At 39.8% G+C, this 14,630-nt stretch overlaps 1 protein-coding gene across 1 annotated transcript in view; it reads right to left on the bottom strand.

Annotated features, from left to right (window-relative positions):
* Positions 1-8,399: 8,399 nt before the first annotated feature.
* The window catches only part of LOC136863336 (uncharacterized), a 32,761-nt gene continuing 26,530 nt past the window's right edge, over positions 8,400-14,630 (bottom strand). Inside the window, exon 4 of the mRNA XM_067139723.2 lies at positions 8,400-8,626. Within this exon, the coding sequence (XP_066995824.2) occupies positions 8,480-8,626 (147 nt within the window). The 3' untranslated portion in view covers positions 8,400-8,479. The remainder of the gene's footprint in view (positions 8,627-14,630) is intronic.

Here is a 14,630-nt window from a genome sequence, read left to right on the forward strand (position 1 = left end):
ACTCTACCCTTGAGGCGGTAGAGGTGGGATCCCTCGCTGAGTCTGAGGGGAAAAATCGACCTTGGGGGGTAAACAGAAGAAGACGAGACAAGGCGACACAATTATCAAAACTATTATTTCAGGTAGTGTCATTTTCCTAAGTCGCTGACTAATTTTACAAATATTATATAAAACTGCATTTAACTTGAAAAATCTGAATATCTGCATTTAACACGAAAATTATGAAAATTACTATTCATTAAATAAAATACACAATCGTCGAACCCTGGACTCACACTTACTTCTTACCTGCTTACTTACACATATGTTATTTGAAGGGTGCCAGCTGCCACTCAGTGCAGCAATAATAGAATGAGACTGTTGACTATCTCTAGGGTGTGGGGTAATAAGCTTACTTTTGACAACATACCATATAAGTTCTGGGAAAAGGAGATTGGCGTTCGGTTTCCCCATTAATTTTGAGGTTAAGATATTTTACTGTCATTGAAATAAAACTATGAATTCGTTTGATAGAACAAAATATATTCTTTAAATAATATATAAAAAATAGTGAGTCTTGTTGCGATAAAACAGATGAGAATATGAAATTATGACATTGCAACTGAAAGAAACTAGGCATGAATTTGAATTCTTCTTGACCGGACATTTAACAATTTTAAGAAATATTTCCCTCACTGATTCACTTGACTGTACCTTCAACACTTTGAGTGTAATTACGACGTATTCCTTAAATCTGGTGTTTACTGTAGATGTGTCACGCCTAACTTGGTGATACATCCTTGTGACTGCTTCTTCTCCATATCATCTGACTTCTTTGTAAGTCAATATGGTATCACCTCATGGCAGGTCCAGTGTTGCCCTCTCTGACTCCATGGTAAGCCCTTGTTTCCGTGTCTTCAACTAAGTGACCGACCAACCTTTGGCCTCACTCTCTCAATGACCAATGATTAATGGCTCACTGAGACTTCTCCATCTCTCGTTCACACTCGTTGACTGACCGACTGAGGCCTCTTCCTCTAGTAGACTACTTCACTGTTCAGCTTCCGTTTAACTAATGACTGACGCTACAATATGCATCCAAATTTTATAGACGTTGGTTGACACAGCTACGTAATCTCCAGAAATAACAATGACATACTCCCACAACGCGGCAAATATTACATACAGTTGTGAAACCGCCGCCGGCTCGTTGGGTTTCTCAAAGAAAGTGAGCTCAGTGCTAACTAAATACGATGACGTAGCCATGACGTGGCGATGACTTGGCAGAAATGCCATCAATATAACGACGTCACATCCACATCTGATACATCGAAATTCTCACTGTACAGGTATTTAATGTTATTCTACATATACGTATATATGCATACACTCAATTACAAATACACATGCGATAAGCTTTGCGTAATGGAATTGAATAATAATTATAACAAAATAATAGTAATCTCACAGATGAAATAATAATACTGACATAATAATAATAATAATAATAATAATAATAATAATAATAATAATAATAATAATTGTACCGGGCGGTACACCTCCACACCGCTAATTTAAAATTTTGCGCCAGTTGAAACTCCTCTGCTGGAGAAAGTCTGAACTTTATTTAAGGTGTTAATTTTCAAGTTTCTCAGAAGATGTCACTACTTGTAAATTTTGAAGTTTCTGAACTGTGTTGTTTTCGATGTATTTTTGTTTTGCTTGTAGTAAGAAGTGTGAACATTCTCTTCTAGAGGACACTACTGAAGAACTACAACGGTGCACCCTAGTGCGAAGTGAAAGAACTGTTTTTGTTGAGAAAATTTAATTTCAAAAGTTTGTTCTTTGCTAAATTTCTTTCAGTCATTGTTTAAGTTGGCAATATTAACCCTTTCTTTCCCCTTGTTTTGAATTTAGCCAATCCCGAATTTCTCGAATTAATTTTCAACCAATAATATGTTTCTTCTTCGTATTGAGTAGGGGGTTTCTTGGTGAACCAATAAAATCCTTGTGGGAGGGTGTTCTCATTCCAAAAACGCCTCGAACTTTCCGCGAGAGTATATAAACTGCTGATTTTCGGGTCTCGGTGCCACTTCAGTACCATCTTTCAGTGTGTAAAGTACATAGCAGGGGGCGGGAAGCGCCTCTTTCTTCGGGGAGCAGTTCAACACCAAGGTAATGGCCTTTTAATAACTTCTTTTCTTGCTAGCTCAGCAGTTTAACTCTCGGGGCGGGTCCGAAGCGTTTCTACCATGTAACTTTCCCTAAGATGTAAAGACTCTTAGCCTCTATTCTCTTTCAAAACTACATATTGGGATAGAGAGTGCTTAACCCTCTCGATCTCCCACTCATATTGCTTTGAGGTGAACTTATTTTCACAACCGTTTCTTCCCTTCTAATGTAACGTAAATTGTTTCCTTCTAAAAGTCACCGCTTTAGTATGGGATTAGCCCTTGCATTAACGGCCTAGTGCCAAGTAGGTTTTAAACAAATGTATTAGGAGTGCAGATCGCCTCCTCTCAATTGTTATTTTAGAGGTCAGGTAATTAACCTTTTTCTCACTTAACAGACCTCAGTAGGTTGGGTATGTTACCCCTGTGTATATGTCCTTAGAGGACAACTTGAAGGTGGAGTTTGGTGTGGCCTTTGATAGGCTTAAAGTTGAGAGCGAGTGACTCTTTTTCGAAAATTGAGTGTTGTATGCCTCGAAGAGGCTTTACTGTGTAATTTGGAGCAAGTGCTCCTGGGCTTGATTGGGGTCTTCTGCCCCTTTGTTGAATTCCGTATATCGTAAAGTTGGGCTAATTGCTCAGAATTGTGTGTCTGGCTCTCGGAGCCCAAATCCTGTAATTGTACATTCTCGATTAGTGGTTTGCTACTCTGTACCTGCCATTATTGTTATTTCTTGTTTTTTGCTAAGAAAATATAACCTTGTTAAATTTTAAATTCACTTTAATTTCGTAGCCTGAGACCTGTTCACCCCCCGCACCTTCTTTTACCTCTAACTACCACGGAAAACTCCGTAACAATAATAATAATAATAATAATAATAATAATAATAATAATAATAATAATAATAATAATAATAATACAGATAAAATAATAAAATACAGATATCATCTTGTAACGGGATTTGAACCGTTACAGTAGGCCTACTGCATTTTGATGTAAAAATCATTGTGTAGGGCGAGGTAGTAGATTATAACAGTGGTGATTTATTACACATATTAAAACACATTTTTATTAATTGAAATTGGAATCATATACTTAATTATGTTCAATCTTGCCATAATTTCTTGTTACATTTGTAACAGGAATGCAGGTAAGATCAAGTGAATAATCTGAATTTCATCAGTTCATGGTCCACCCAGATCCTTTGTGGCTCAGGTGGCAGCGCGCTGGCCTCTCAACGCTGGGTTCCGTGGTTCAAATCCCGGTCACTCCATGTGAGATTTGTGCTGCACAAAGCGGAGGTGAGGCAGGTTTTTCTCCGAGTACTCCGATTTTCGCTGCCATCTTTCATTCCAGCAACACTCTCCTATATCATTTCATTTCATCCGTCATTCATTAATCATTGCCCCAGAGGAGTGCGACAGGCTTCGGCAGCCGGCACGATTTTTATCCTCGCCGCTAGATGGGGCTTCGTTCATTGCATTGGGAATTATTATCTCTATTAATCAAGCACATATTACACTATATTTATCAAGAGTCTGAGAAAAATGCTCAAAATGAAAATCATATTTTCAAGATTTCTCTTAAGCTTGGTAACTTTTCCTTTCACATTACTATGAATTTCATCCCTGTTATTTTTAGCAGTGCAGGCCAACCTTTAATTTAAACAGATCCAACACATTCTATTTACATACTATTCCATAATTCTGTGAAGAAGATTAAAGAATGGCTGAGGAATGCAGGTGTGAATGGACGTTAAGGAGTATGAGGGAAGGGAGAGAGAGAGAGAGAGAGAGTTTGAAGGAGATGGTTAGGTTTTAAGTGGAGGACAGGAGTAAAGGTCTAATGTCTAAAGTGGAAGGAAAATGAAGGCTAAGGTATCTCGTGATGGTTAGAGTTCAGGAGAGATATTGGTGATACTAGTCACTGCAGGGAGAAAAGCTCAGGGAAGATGGGGAACTACAAAGGATGATTTAAAGGAGACTATGGAGTGGGTATGCGGGAAACTGGAAGCAAGGTTTATAGATCCTAATGGGTGAGTAGGAGATAGGCATCTGTGCTCAAATGGCTTAGGGGGTTTGTTTGGAAGGATCATAGAGAGATACATTCAGAGCAAAAGGGTGTATTAGGGAGCAGTGATGAGAGTACAGGGAGCTCAAAGTCAAGTAAGGTGAAAGGTAAAAAGAGTAGAGGATAGGAAGAGGGAGTTGGAACACTGTCACAAGAGGTAGTAAAAGGGGGAAAATATTCTGCAGACGTCAGGCAAGATAAGGGAGACCAGAATGGGAGAGGTTCTAATGAGGAGGTTTGTGTTGAGGCTCTGGTCATTGGGACATCTATTGTTAGGCAAGTGAGGACAGTGTGTCAGGAGGAATGGAAAACATGGTAGAGTGTTATCCAGGAATTAGTTTAAGACAGATGTTGAGGAAAGAAGAAAGGAAGGAGCACGATAAGGATAAGGCCGTAGTTCTTCACGTTGGTACCAACAGTGTAAGGCAAGCAGGAATACACAACAACATTGTTGCGGATGTGTGAGATCTTGTTATGGCAGCGGTTAAGGGAGCGGATCTTGTTATCAGTGGGATACTACATACGGGGAATACTGAATGAATGGTATTTGGGTTTTAAATGAGAATATGGAGTGGGTATGCAGGAAACTGGAGGCAAGATTGATAGATCCTAATGGGTGAGTAGGAAATAGGGATCTGTCCTCAAATGGCTTTCACTTGAACCGCATGGGTACATATAAGTTAGGGGGTTTGGTTGGAAGAATTATAGGGAAGCACATTCAGGGGAGCAGGGTGGACTAGGGAGCGGTGATGAGAGAACAGGGAGCTCAACGTTAAGTAAGAATGACATATCCCCGGTTGCAGAAAAGCCTATCAAAATTTGACCGGAGTTTGATTGGCAGTGAGTGTGGGTTTGATTGGTTATCATGCTATCTGTGTTACAGAAACAGTAATCAGTGTTTGATCGACGGTTAATGTCGCATCGAATTTGACCAACAAATTCATGCTAATCAAGCACTGATTCTCCAACCAGTGCTTGCAGTCTTTAAACTCAAGGGTACTATTCTTCCATTAAATACGCCTGATTAAACGTTTCATTGATAAATAAATTCATGTTCATATAGAAAGTGCGATTTGAGTGGTGTACTATTTTGTTTCCGTAGTCATTATTCTCACACATAACCTCGATCTTGAAATAAATATTGATATCTGGTAAATTAATATTCATGTCAAACCAGACTGTATAATGAATAAGCCAACTTGACAAAACTCCAACCTAACTGCAGCATGCTTGTTTACTCTTTTGTAATTTTCGTACCACGTCATACTCCGGTCATGCAGTGTGTACTGTGGCCTGTTCGTCAGTCAGTAGTTACACTTATATCTAACTAACTACTAAGCCCATGGCACTACAGCCGTGAAGGGGCATGGCCTACCAAGCGACCGCTACTCAGCTCGAAGGCCTGCAGATTACGAGATGTCGTGTGGTCAGCACGACGATTCCTCTCGGCCGTTATTCTTGGCTTTCTAGACCGGGGCCGCTATCTCACCATCAGATAGCCCCTTAGTTGTAATCACGTAGACTGAGTGAATCACAAACCAGCCCTCAGATCCAGGTAAAAATCCCTGACCTTGCCGGGAATCGAACACGGGGCCTCCGGATAAGAGGCAGGCACGCTACCACTACACCGCGGGGCCTGTAGTATTATATCTAGTACAGGTAATTTATTAATATGAATTCTTCTGACGAAGAAATTTTCGAACAACCGGGCGAGTTGGCTGTGTGGTTAGGAGGGCGCAGCTGAGAGCTTGCATCCGGGAGATAGTGGGTTCGAATCCCACTGTCGGCAGCCCTGAAGATGGTTTTCCGTGGTTTACCATTTTCACACCAGACAAGTGCTGGGGCTGTACCTTAATCAAGGCCACGGCCACTTCCTTCCAACTCTTAGCCCTTTCCTATCCCATCGTCGCCATAAGACCTATCTGTGTCGGTGCGACGTAAAGCCACTAGCATTGTTTGAACATTTTCGAACAAAAATGAAGATATTATATTATATTATATTATATTATATTATATTATATTATATTATATTATATTATATTATATTATATTATCAGTTATTGAGGAAAGGATTTGTAGACAGACAAATAGAAACCACGATCAAGAACCAGCTTCTAATTGCACTTCGGTTTTACGCTACGGGCGCCGGCCTCTCACCACTGGGTTCCGTGGTTCAAATCCCGGCCATTCCATGTGAGATTTGTCCTGAACAATGCGGAGGCGAGACAGGTTTTCCTCAGGGTACTCCGACTTTCCCTGTCATCTTTCATTCCAGCAACACTCTCCAATATCATTTCATTTCATCTGTCATTCATTAATCATTGCCCCCGAGGAGTGCGACAGGCTTCGGTAGGCGGCACAATTCCTATCCTGGGGTTTCATTAATTCCATTCCTAACCCGGTCGAATGACTGGAAACAAGCTGTAGATTTTCATTTTCATTTTACACTACGGGAGTTTTCAGATTGTTTTGGGCGACTTGGTAGGGGTTCACAAATCAACCATGCGCAGACTGGTTAGGCAAGTCACACACGAGATTGCTATGCTCGCCGAAAACTTGATCGAACCTCCCACTACTGACAGAGAACATCTGGAAATACAAAGAGAATTTTCTGCCATGTCAGGGTTTCCAGGAGTGATTCGCTGTATAGACTGTACTCACATTCCCATCACATCACCAAGTGGAAATGATGGAGAACTGTACCGCAATAGAAAAGTTTTTTTTCCTTTAAATGTACAGGCGGTCTGTACACCATAATTGAAGTCCTGGAATGTAGTAGCCCATTGGCAGAGATCTACACATGATATCACTATATTTTTAATGAGTAGGCTGCGTGCTCAGTTTGTCAATAGGGAAATGAGTAATGGAATCCTTTTAGGTGATGAAGGTTACCCATGCTTAGAGGCATAAATTTTTCGCATTAATTTATGTTCGATTTTGCGAAAAGGAATCAATTTTTCGCGTTATTTCTCGAAATAGGATTGACCCTATCGCTTTAATTTCGCTTTAACCCTTTCGTAAATTTATTCAGAAAAGGTTTAATTCGTGAGGTTTGCGAATTATTTATGTGAAAGATAGATAAATAAATATAGATAATTCTTCATTATTTATTGTATCATACAGCCCTAAGGCTGGTTGGATCCTCAACAGCTCCACCATCAGCTGTCATAGGTTGTCTAGGCATCACTGACTCATGTTATCTTAATTAGAACTATAATATAACCCTAATCAAGATTACATAATAAATTGCCCTTTCACCCTACATGGCCGTAGCCTTCACCCTATATGGCCATACCGTTAAGGGATTTTGTAGAATATTAATACGAAGAGACACTTGTGTCGAAATGAGAAGTCCTTAGTCTGTCTTCTGTTTCCCTTCACACATGTGATACTGGCTTACAATTTGAAGATCGTTATTTTCCATGAATTTCACTGCATTTTCGCACTTATCGTAAAATATTTCAATTTCGCTTTAAACGGGCATTGTTGTTTTAATTCGCTGTAATTCGCGAAAACAATATCACTCATTTCTTAACCAGAATAATGCGATTCTTTAAGATATTTCAAAATCGCTTCAAAATATTTTTTGTCGCGTTTATCGTAAATGCGAAATGTTCATGCCTCTACCCATGCTCAAATTTTCTATTGACACCCTTAGCAAATCCCGTGACTGAACCGGAGATGTCCAATTCTACTCTGTATACACTGGGAACTGCATCAAATGAGCATTTTGAGTTGTAAAAAGAAGGTTATCATGGGATCTTCGGTTCAGACTAGAAAGGCAAAGATCAACCACGCTAGAATGCATTAATGCATGTTTTGACCTCCCTTACTATTGGGGAGAGGAGAAAATGATCCCCCAATCTCTCAATGAAGATATGATTGCTAGATTCTACCCAGAGATAGATAAGGATGAACTACCTGCAGGAGGAAGAGGAAATGGAAGGAATGCATTCAGAGCTGCTCTCATAAATACACATTTAATGGAAGTGGCAGAAAGGTGAATAAAGTTTTAACACATTCTTTCATTGAAATAAAAATTATTTATTTTATTTATTTAAAATTGCTCTCTCTATTTCCAGCTCTACTTTTACCATCTGCAAATTTGTGCGTAAAATGTCCAACTCTAGCTCATGCTTGCATCTCAAATCGTTATAATCTGTTTTGCTGGTGCCTTACATGCTCTGGAGAAACATTTGACCTGGATTTGGATATCTATCGCGATCTATTACACCGCACGCAGATGCTGAACTGCTGACTATGAATCTTTATTTGGAGGAGACGAAGGCGAGAGAACAGGTGAAACTTCACCTTCTGCATGATCTTCAGAATCATCACAGCCAGCAGTTACAGCGAGATGTGCCACCACAGGGAGAGAAAAATCTAAGACGGTTTCCTGCGTATCCTGTAATAAAGAAATACATGACGTTAATTCCATGTTAAAACTGCACGACACTTCCAACACAATAGTTTGTTGTATTATTTCGGTTCAGACTGGAAAGGCAAAGATCAACCACGCTGGAATGCATTAATATATGTTTTGCCTCCCCCCCCCTTTACTACTGGGGAGAGGAGAAAATGACTCCTAACCTTACATAAGCTTAAGGTAAAAACTAAAATCTGCATTTATTTCTAATTTATTTCTCCATTCTCCTTCATATTACTCTCCCATATGTCAGGCTCCCTTCCAAACCATCAGCACTCTGCTTGCTTCTTATTTATGTTTTGCGGGAAGTAAGGGTTTTCTATAGTATGTGATGCATACAGATTGTGCTGTTGTAACAAGATGGGATTCTCAGGGCCAAAGGCAGTGGAGCCAACTTTGACGAAGCAAGGCGCTTTCTGCAGAGTGTTATTTCCCCCACAAAAAATCTCCTCCTAGATATTAAGTCCCCTTAAAACGTAGATTTTGGTAGTCTTCGGAGGCTGCTAAAGTGTTAAATCTGGATATGGTAAGATGGTTTTATATCAAGAAATGAGATTAGAAAGTGGGCATTCCTTCTGAGAAGTACATCTCGCAATGGAGACTGTTCCGGTGGTACGCCTGGTGGTAGAGCTTTTCACATTCTCTATAATGAAATGAACAATATACAATAGTAGTACATTTATTCAGAAAATGCATTTATGAAGCAATTTCTACATTTTTACTTGTGATTATTTTTTATAGCTTCATACATAAACATTCCTTCAAAATATTTCTTTATGAATCGAGTTCTATTTTTCTGTTTACTTGTGAATATTATTGAAAACTCCGTACATAAGACTCGTTCAGAAATGTATTTGAGAAACAAGCTCTATTATTATTATTATTCCTTTTCCTGTTTGTGAATATTGTTATTACATAGGAATGTTTGCATTAATAGTTGTTCCTTATTTCTCATACCTGTATTTATGTTAATCATGCCTCCAAATAATTACCCGAATTACCTGGCCAAAGGTACCTTTAATTTTTTTAAGTCAATCTGAAATAAGTTAATATTCTTCAGGCGAAACCCCATTACATTGTGGAAAAACTACCACTGAACTTCATCATTCAGTTTACCAGTCATTGCAGTTCGACTATCTGTAACTTTGTTTTGTTTGCCAAAACATACCACACTTTACCATAGTACTTCGTACATTTTGCAAGTAAATAATTCAGATATATTTTTTCTACATTCCAATGTATAAACTCTTTCTTTCATTGGTTATTTATTCTCTTTTAGGTTACCTCCACCATCAATTTTGTATCCTGTTACTGATACCTATTATGAAAGGATAGGCTCTCCTTCAAAAACCATTAATATTATTAAATATTTTTGATGTTAAATTAAAGTTACGTTTGATTTGAATGAAGTTCTTATCATGTTGTGTATTTTACTATGTTGAGATAGCACAGCAGAGAGAAAGTCATGTTTACTGACTTTGAACTGCACATTTGCAGTGGAGATAATGCAATCGATAACAGTGATGTTATACAGTTCTTTTAGGAATGAGATCAGTTTAACATTTACTCTGAAGTAACATATAGAGAAATTAGTTCAGATAATCACTAAGGGGTTATTTATCTTGAGAACAGTGGTTAAATAGGTCTTGTCAGCACTCCAAGAGTGATATATTTCCCCATAACATACCTACGGCACAGAATTATGAGGTAAGAATTCCCGGCAGAATTTTTTTAAAGTCTTAATTTTGCAGAAAAGAGCCATTAGATACCTAGCAACATTGAAATATAATGAATTGTGCAAACAGGTATTCAGATGTGTACAGATTATGACCCTATCTTTTCATATATGGCTTACACCATCAACATTTGTAAAGTTATAAAACTCAGATATACATTACTACAATACAAGAAGAAAAGACTTGCCTGCACTGATAGGCCACAAGCTTTTAGACTTTTCAAAAATGAAGTGCAAGAAGAGAACAGTCTCTCTGAATCAATTTTGCTCTGAACAAAGTGCTTCTTGAGTGAATTGTAATTTACTTGATGTAATATGTAAATTTTGCACATTGTGCGCAATAAAATTTATTATTAAAAAGAAGCCTTGCTATATGGTTAGAAAACATGTTTATGCCTTACACACGTGCTCATAAATTAACTTTAATGCTGAACCAAGCGCAAACAAAACTTTAAGCGTGCATGTTGTGGCTTGAAATCATGTCCGGATACTGTACCAAACACCCTGCAGTCACTGTGGCGCTGTAGCTAGACCGATGACTCACAGGTGTGATTCTGATCTCAGCGGTGATTGTGAGTTGGAAATGGCTCAACACACACATATGTTGGCCGTTGGCCGTGCGGTCAGGGGCACGCGGTTGTGAGCTTGCATCCGGGAGATAGTGGGTTCGAATCGCACTGTCGGCAGCCCTGAAGATGGCTTTCCGTGGTTTCCCACTGTCACACCAGGCAAATGCTGGGGCTATACCTTTATTAAGGCCAAGGCCGCTTCCTTCCAACTCCTAGGCCTTTCCTATCTCATCGTCGCTGTAAGACCTATCTGTGTCCGTGCGACGTAAAGCAACTAGAAAAAAAAAAGATATCCACCTCTATGGTGTAGTGGTTAGTGTGATTAGCTGCCAGCCCCTGAGGTCCGGGTTCGATTCCCGGCTCTGCCACGAAATTTGAAAAGTGGTACGAGGACTGGAATGGGATCCACTCAGCCTCGGCAGGTCAAATGAGTAGAGGTGAGTTCGATTCCCACCTCAGCCATCCTCGAAGTGGTTTTCTGTGGTTTCCTAACTTAAGGCCACGGTCGCTTCCTTGTCTATCTCTTCCAATATTCCTATCCCCCACAAGGACCCTGTTTAGCATAGCAGGTGAGGCCTGGTCGAGGTACTGGTCATTCTCCCCAGTTTTATCCCCGGACCCAATGTCTCACGCTCCAGGACACTGCCCTTGAGGCCGTAGAGGTGGGATCCCTCGCTGAGTCCGAGGGAAAAGCCAACCCTGGAGGGTAAACATATTAAGATGAAGAAGAAGGGGACAGGATAGGAAGGTGACTAGAGGCTGGCTAAACGCAGAAGGGCATGTCATGGGAGCTACATATGCCACGAAGTGTCATCACACCAAACAAAAATTCGCTTTCCAGTGATAAGCAATGGTGAGTTCAGTGGATACGGTAAAAAATTACAGGCGTGATAAATGGCAACCCACTTCCGTCTTGTACGAGGTTATTAAGTTATTACAACGGAATTATTCCTGAAGAATCACATGTTTATATGAACATTTAGTGTATTTGTGGGTTCCATGATGTATTTTCTTCTGATATTTTGATGAATCGCAATTTGAACAGAAGAGTGTAGATGGATGGTAACACTCAAGTGGAATTCGATCCCAAAAATGTTTCTAATCCACCCAAGTCTTTAAAAGGTTATAGGAAAGTTTCCAAACAAAGATGTTTTTTTTTTTAAAGAAGCATCAAATGTAATATGAACTGTATAATAATATTATTCCTGTTTTTTTTTTTCGCGTTAACTACACAAGGGAAGTCGTTTAGGAAAAACTGAAGTATGGAGCCTGACACAGGTAAGCTAAGTGACAGAAAAAAGCCAGGACTCAGTTAAGAGCCCCGTAGTCGCCAATCCGGGCTTCCAAGTTAAGGGACCCTGGGGCCTCTTTTAGTCACCTCTTACGACAGGCAATGGAATAGCGTGGGTGTTATTCTACCACCCCTACCCACGGGGGGAGGGGGGTGTAAAGATTATGAAATCCTATACAAACAGGTTCGCAGTTATATACCGCAAGTGTTATACCACTCCTACAACAGTGATACATGTAATTCGAATGATAAATGTATTCGCATAATGCGTAAGTATTCATCTTATTCTCTTTTTACAATATGGTTGACGTCGCACTGACACAGATAGGTCTTATGGTGACGATGGGATAGAGAAGGGCTAGGAGTGGGAAGGAAGCGACCGTGGCCTTGTAATTAAGGATCAGCCCCAGCATTTGCCTGGTGTGAAAAATGGGGAAACCACCGAAAGTCATCTTCAGGCTTGTCAACAGTGGAGTTCGAACCCACCGAAACCGAAACCGCACAGCCACTTGTTCGGCATTCTTCTTCTTCTTCTGATGCCAAAAGCCAACTGAAAACTGTAGCTCTACAAATTATTATCAGCGGTTTTCAAATGATGTTGACATTAACATAATACAGATGACGGGTTTGAACCATTTTGTAGGGACAGCAGAATACATCCAGGGTATCCACTTCCTGTCGTAAGAGGCGACTAAAGGAGGCCCCAGAGAGTCTTAACTTGAGAGCGTGGGTTGGCGACCACGGGGCCCTTAGCTGAGTTTTGACATTCTTTTCACTTACCGTATTTGTGCCAGGCTCCTCACCTTTTCTATCGTACAGACCTTCCTTGGTCAACTCTTGTTCTTTTCAGACACCGACGGTATTAGAGCAGTCGAAGCTTTGAGAGTCTTTCATTTTCACGAACCTCGTGACCTTTGTCTTTCTTTGGCCAATACCACAATTTTCCGAAGTGTCGGATCGTTTCAAAATTTCCCCTCTGTTTAGTGTTAAAAGTGGACGGTTGCCCAATAGTACTTCCTCTTAAAACAATAATCACCACCACCACTTTGTACTACTCAGCTGCATGGGTTATCCATAAACTAGTTACAGTAGCTAAGAACATCACTCTTGTTATATACGAGAAGAGTATTTTTGCCTCAGAACCCAAAGAATTTATCACATCAATGGATAACAACAGCGTGCGGCCAGTAACCAGTATTCGGGAGATAGTTTGTTCGAACCCCACTACCGGCAGCCCTGAAAATGGTTTTCCGTGGTTTTCTATTTTCACAGCAGGCTGTACCTTAATTAAGGTCACGGCCGGTTCCTTCCCACTCATAGCCCTTTCCTGTCCCATCCTTGCCATAAAACCTATCTGTGTCGGTGCGACGTAAAGCAACTGGCAAAAAAAAAAAAAAAAAAATTTAAAAAAATCAGTGAACATAATTTAATGCACTCAACTCAATAGGCATTCAGTCTTTGTCAACATGCTGAAGTAACCATTTAAAACGCAATACCCGTTACTACGTTCTTAATAAAGGAAATGCTCAAGGAAATTTACTACAACTGTCTTTAAATACTTTTAAGTTCAATATTTCATCTATTCATGATATAATAGAGCTACTGTACAGATTTCTATGTTTGTCAACGAGATTACGTATTTTGACAGACGATATTGATTATAAACACGGTAAGATCGAGTAATATAGAAGTGAAAGAGCATACATGAGCACTTCTCCTAATTCTTGTTTCTCAAAAGAATTAAATTTAGGTTCTATTAATGATCTCCTATTCAAATGGTTGTGAATGAATTCATGTCATTTACGAGTTGTGCAGTTATATATACATTAACAATAGATGCCCAGTTAAATTCTGCAAGAGAAATAGTTGTTCGTTTGTTTATTGTTCAATATTTGGTGCCTAAATCCTCTAAATTCGTACAGACTTGCCTTTGGTTACGTTGACTCCATAAGTACCATTCGTGACTTGACCTCCCTAGACAGACCTTGCATGGGCAGACTGCTTCAATGTGAACAGTGTACTGTCAGCGGAGTGCGTTGCGTTACGGTCGAGTGGAGACGATCTCATTTGCTGTGGTTTTCTATTTGACATCCCCGTCTATCCTGTTTCGGAAATGAATGTGGACTGTGGCTTCAAAAGAAAAGAAACCTTTACATGAAAACGTGAAGTAAAGGAAAAACTAGAAACCGGACAATACAAGACTTCTAAATCGGATTCGAACCTCAAAAGTCGTACTTGGTCGGTATTTAAGTCTCTAGTTGACAGTAATGGGAAAGACGTTAATTTTGTGTACAGAACGATCTGAACAAGGCGTGTATGAATGACGAACATTCCAATCTTCCCGGGTCATCACACTCCACGACTATGCCATAAACTGTCAAAGAAACG

Source organism: Anabrus simplex, chromosome 2 (genome assembly GCF_040414725.1).
Source record: "Anabrus simplex isolate iqAnaSimp1 chromosome 2, ASM4041472v1, whole genome shotgun sequence".
Classification (NCBI taxonomy): domain Eukaryota; kingdom Metazoa; phylum Arthropoda; class Insecta; order Orthoptera; family Tettigoniidae; genus Anabrus; species Anabrus simplex.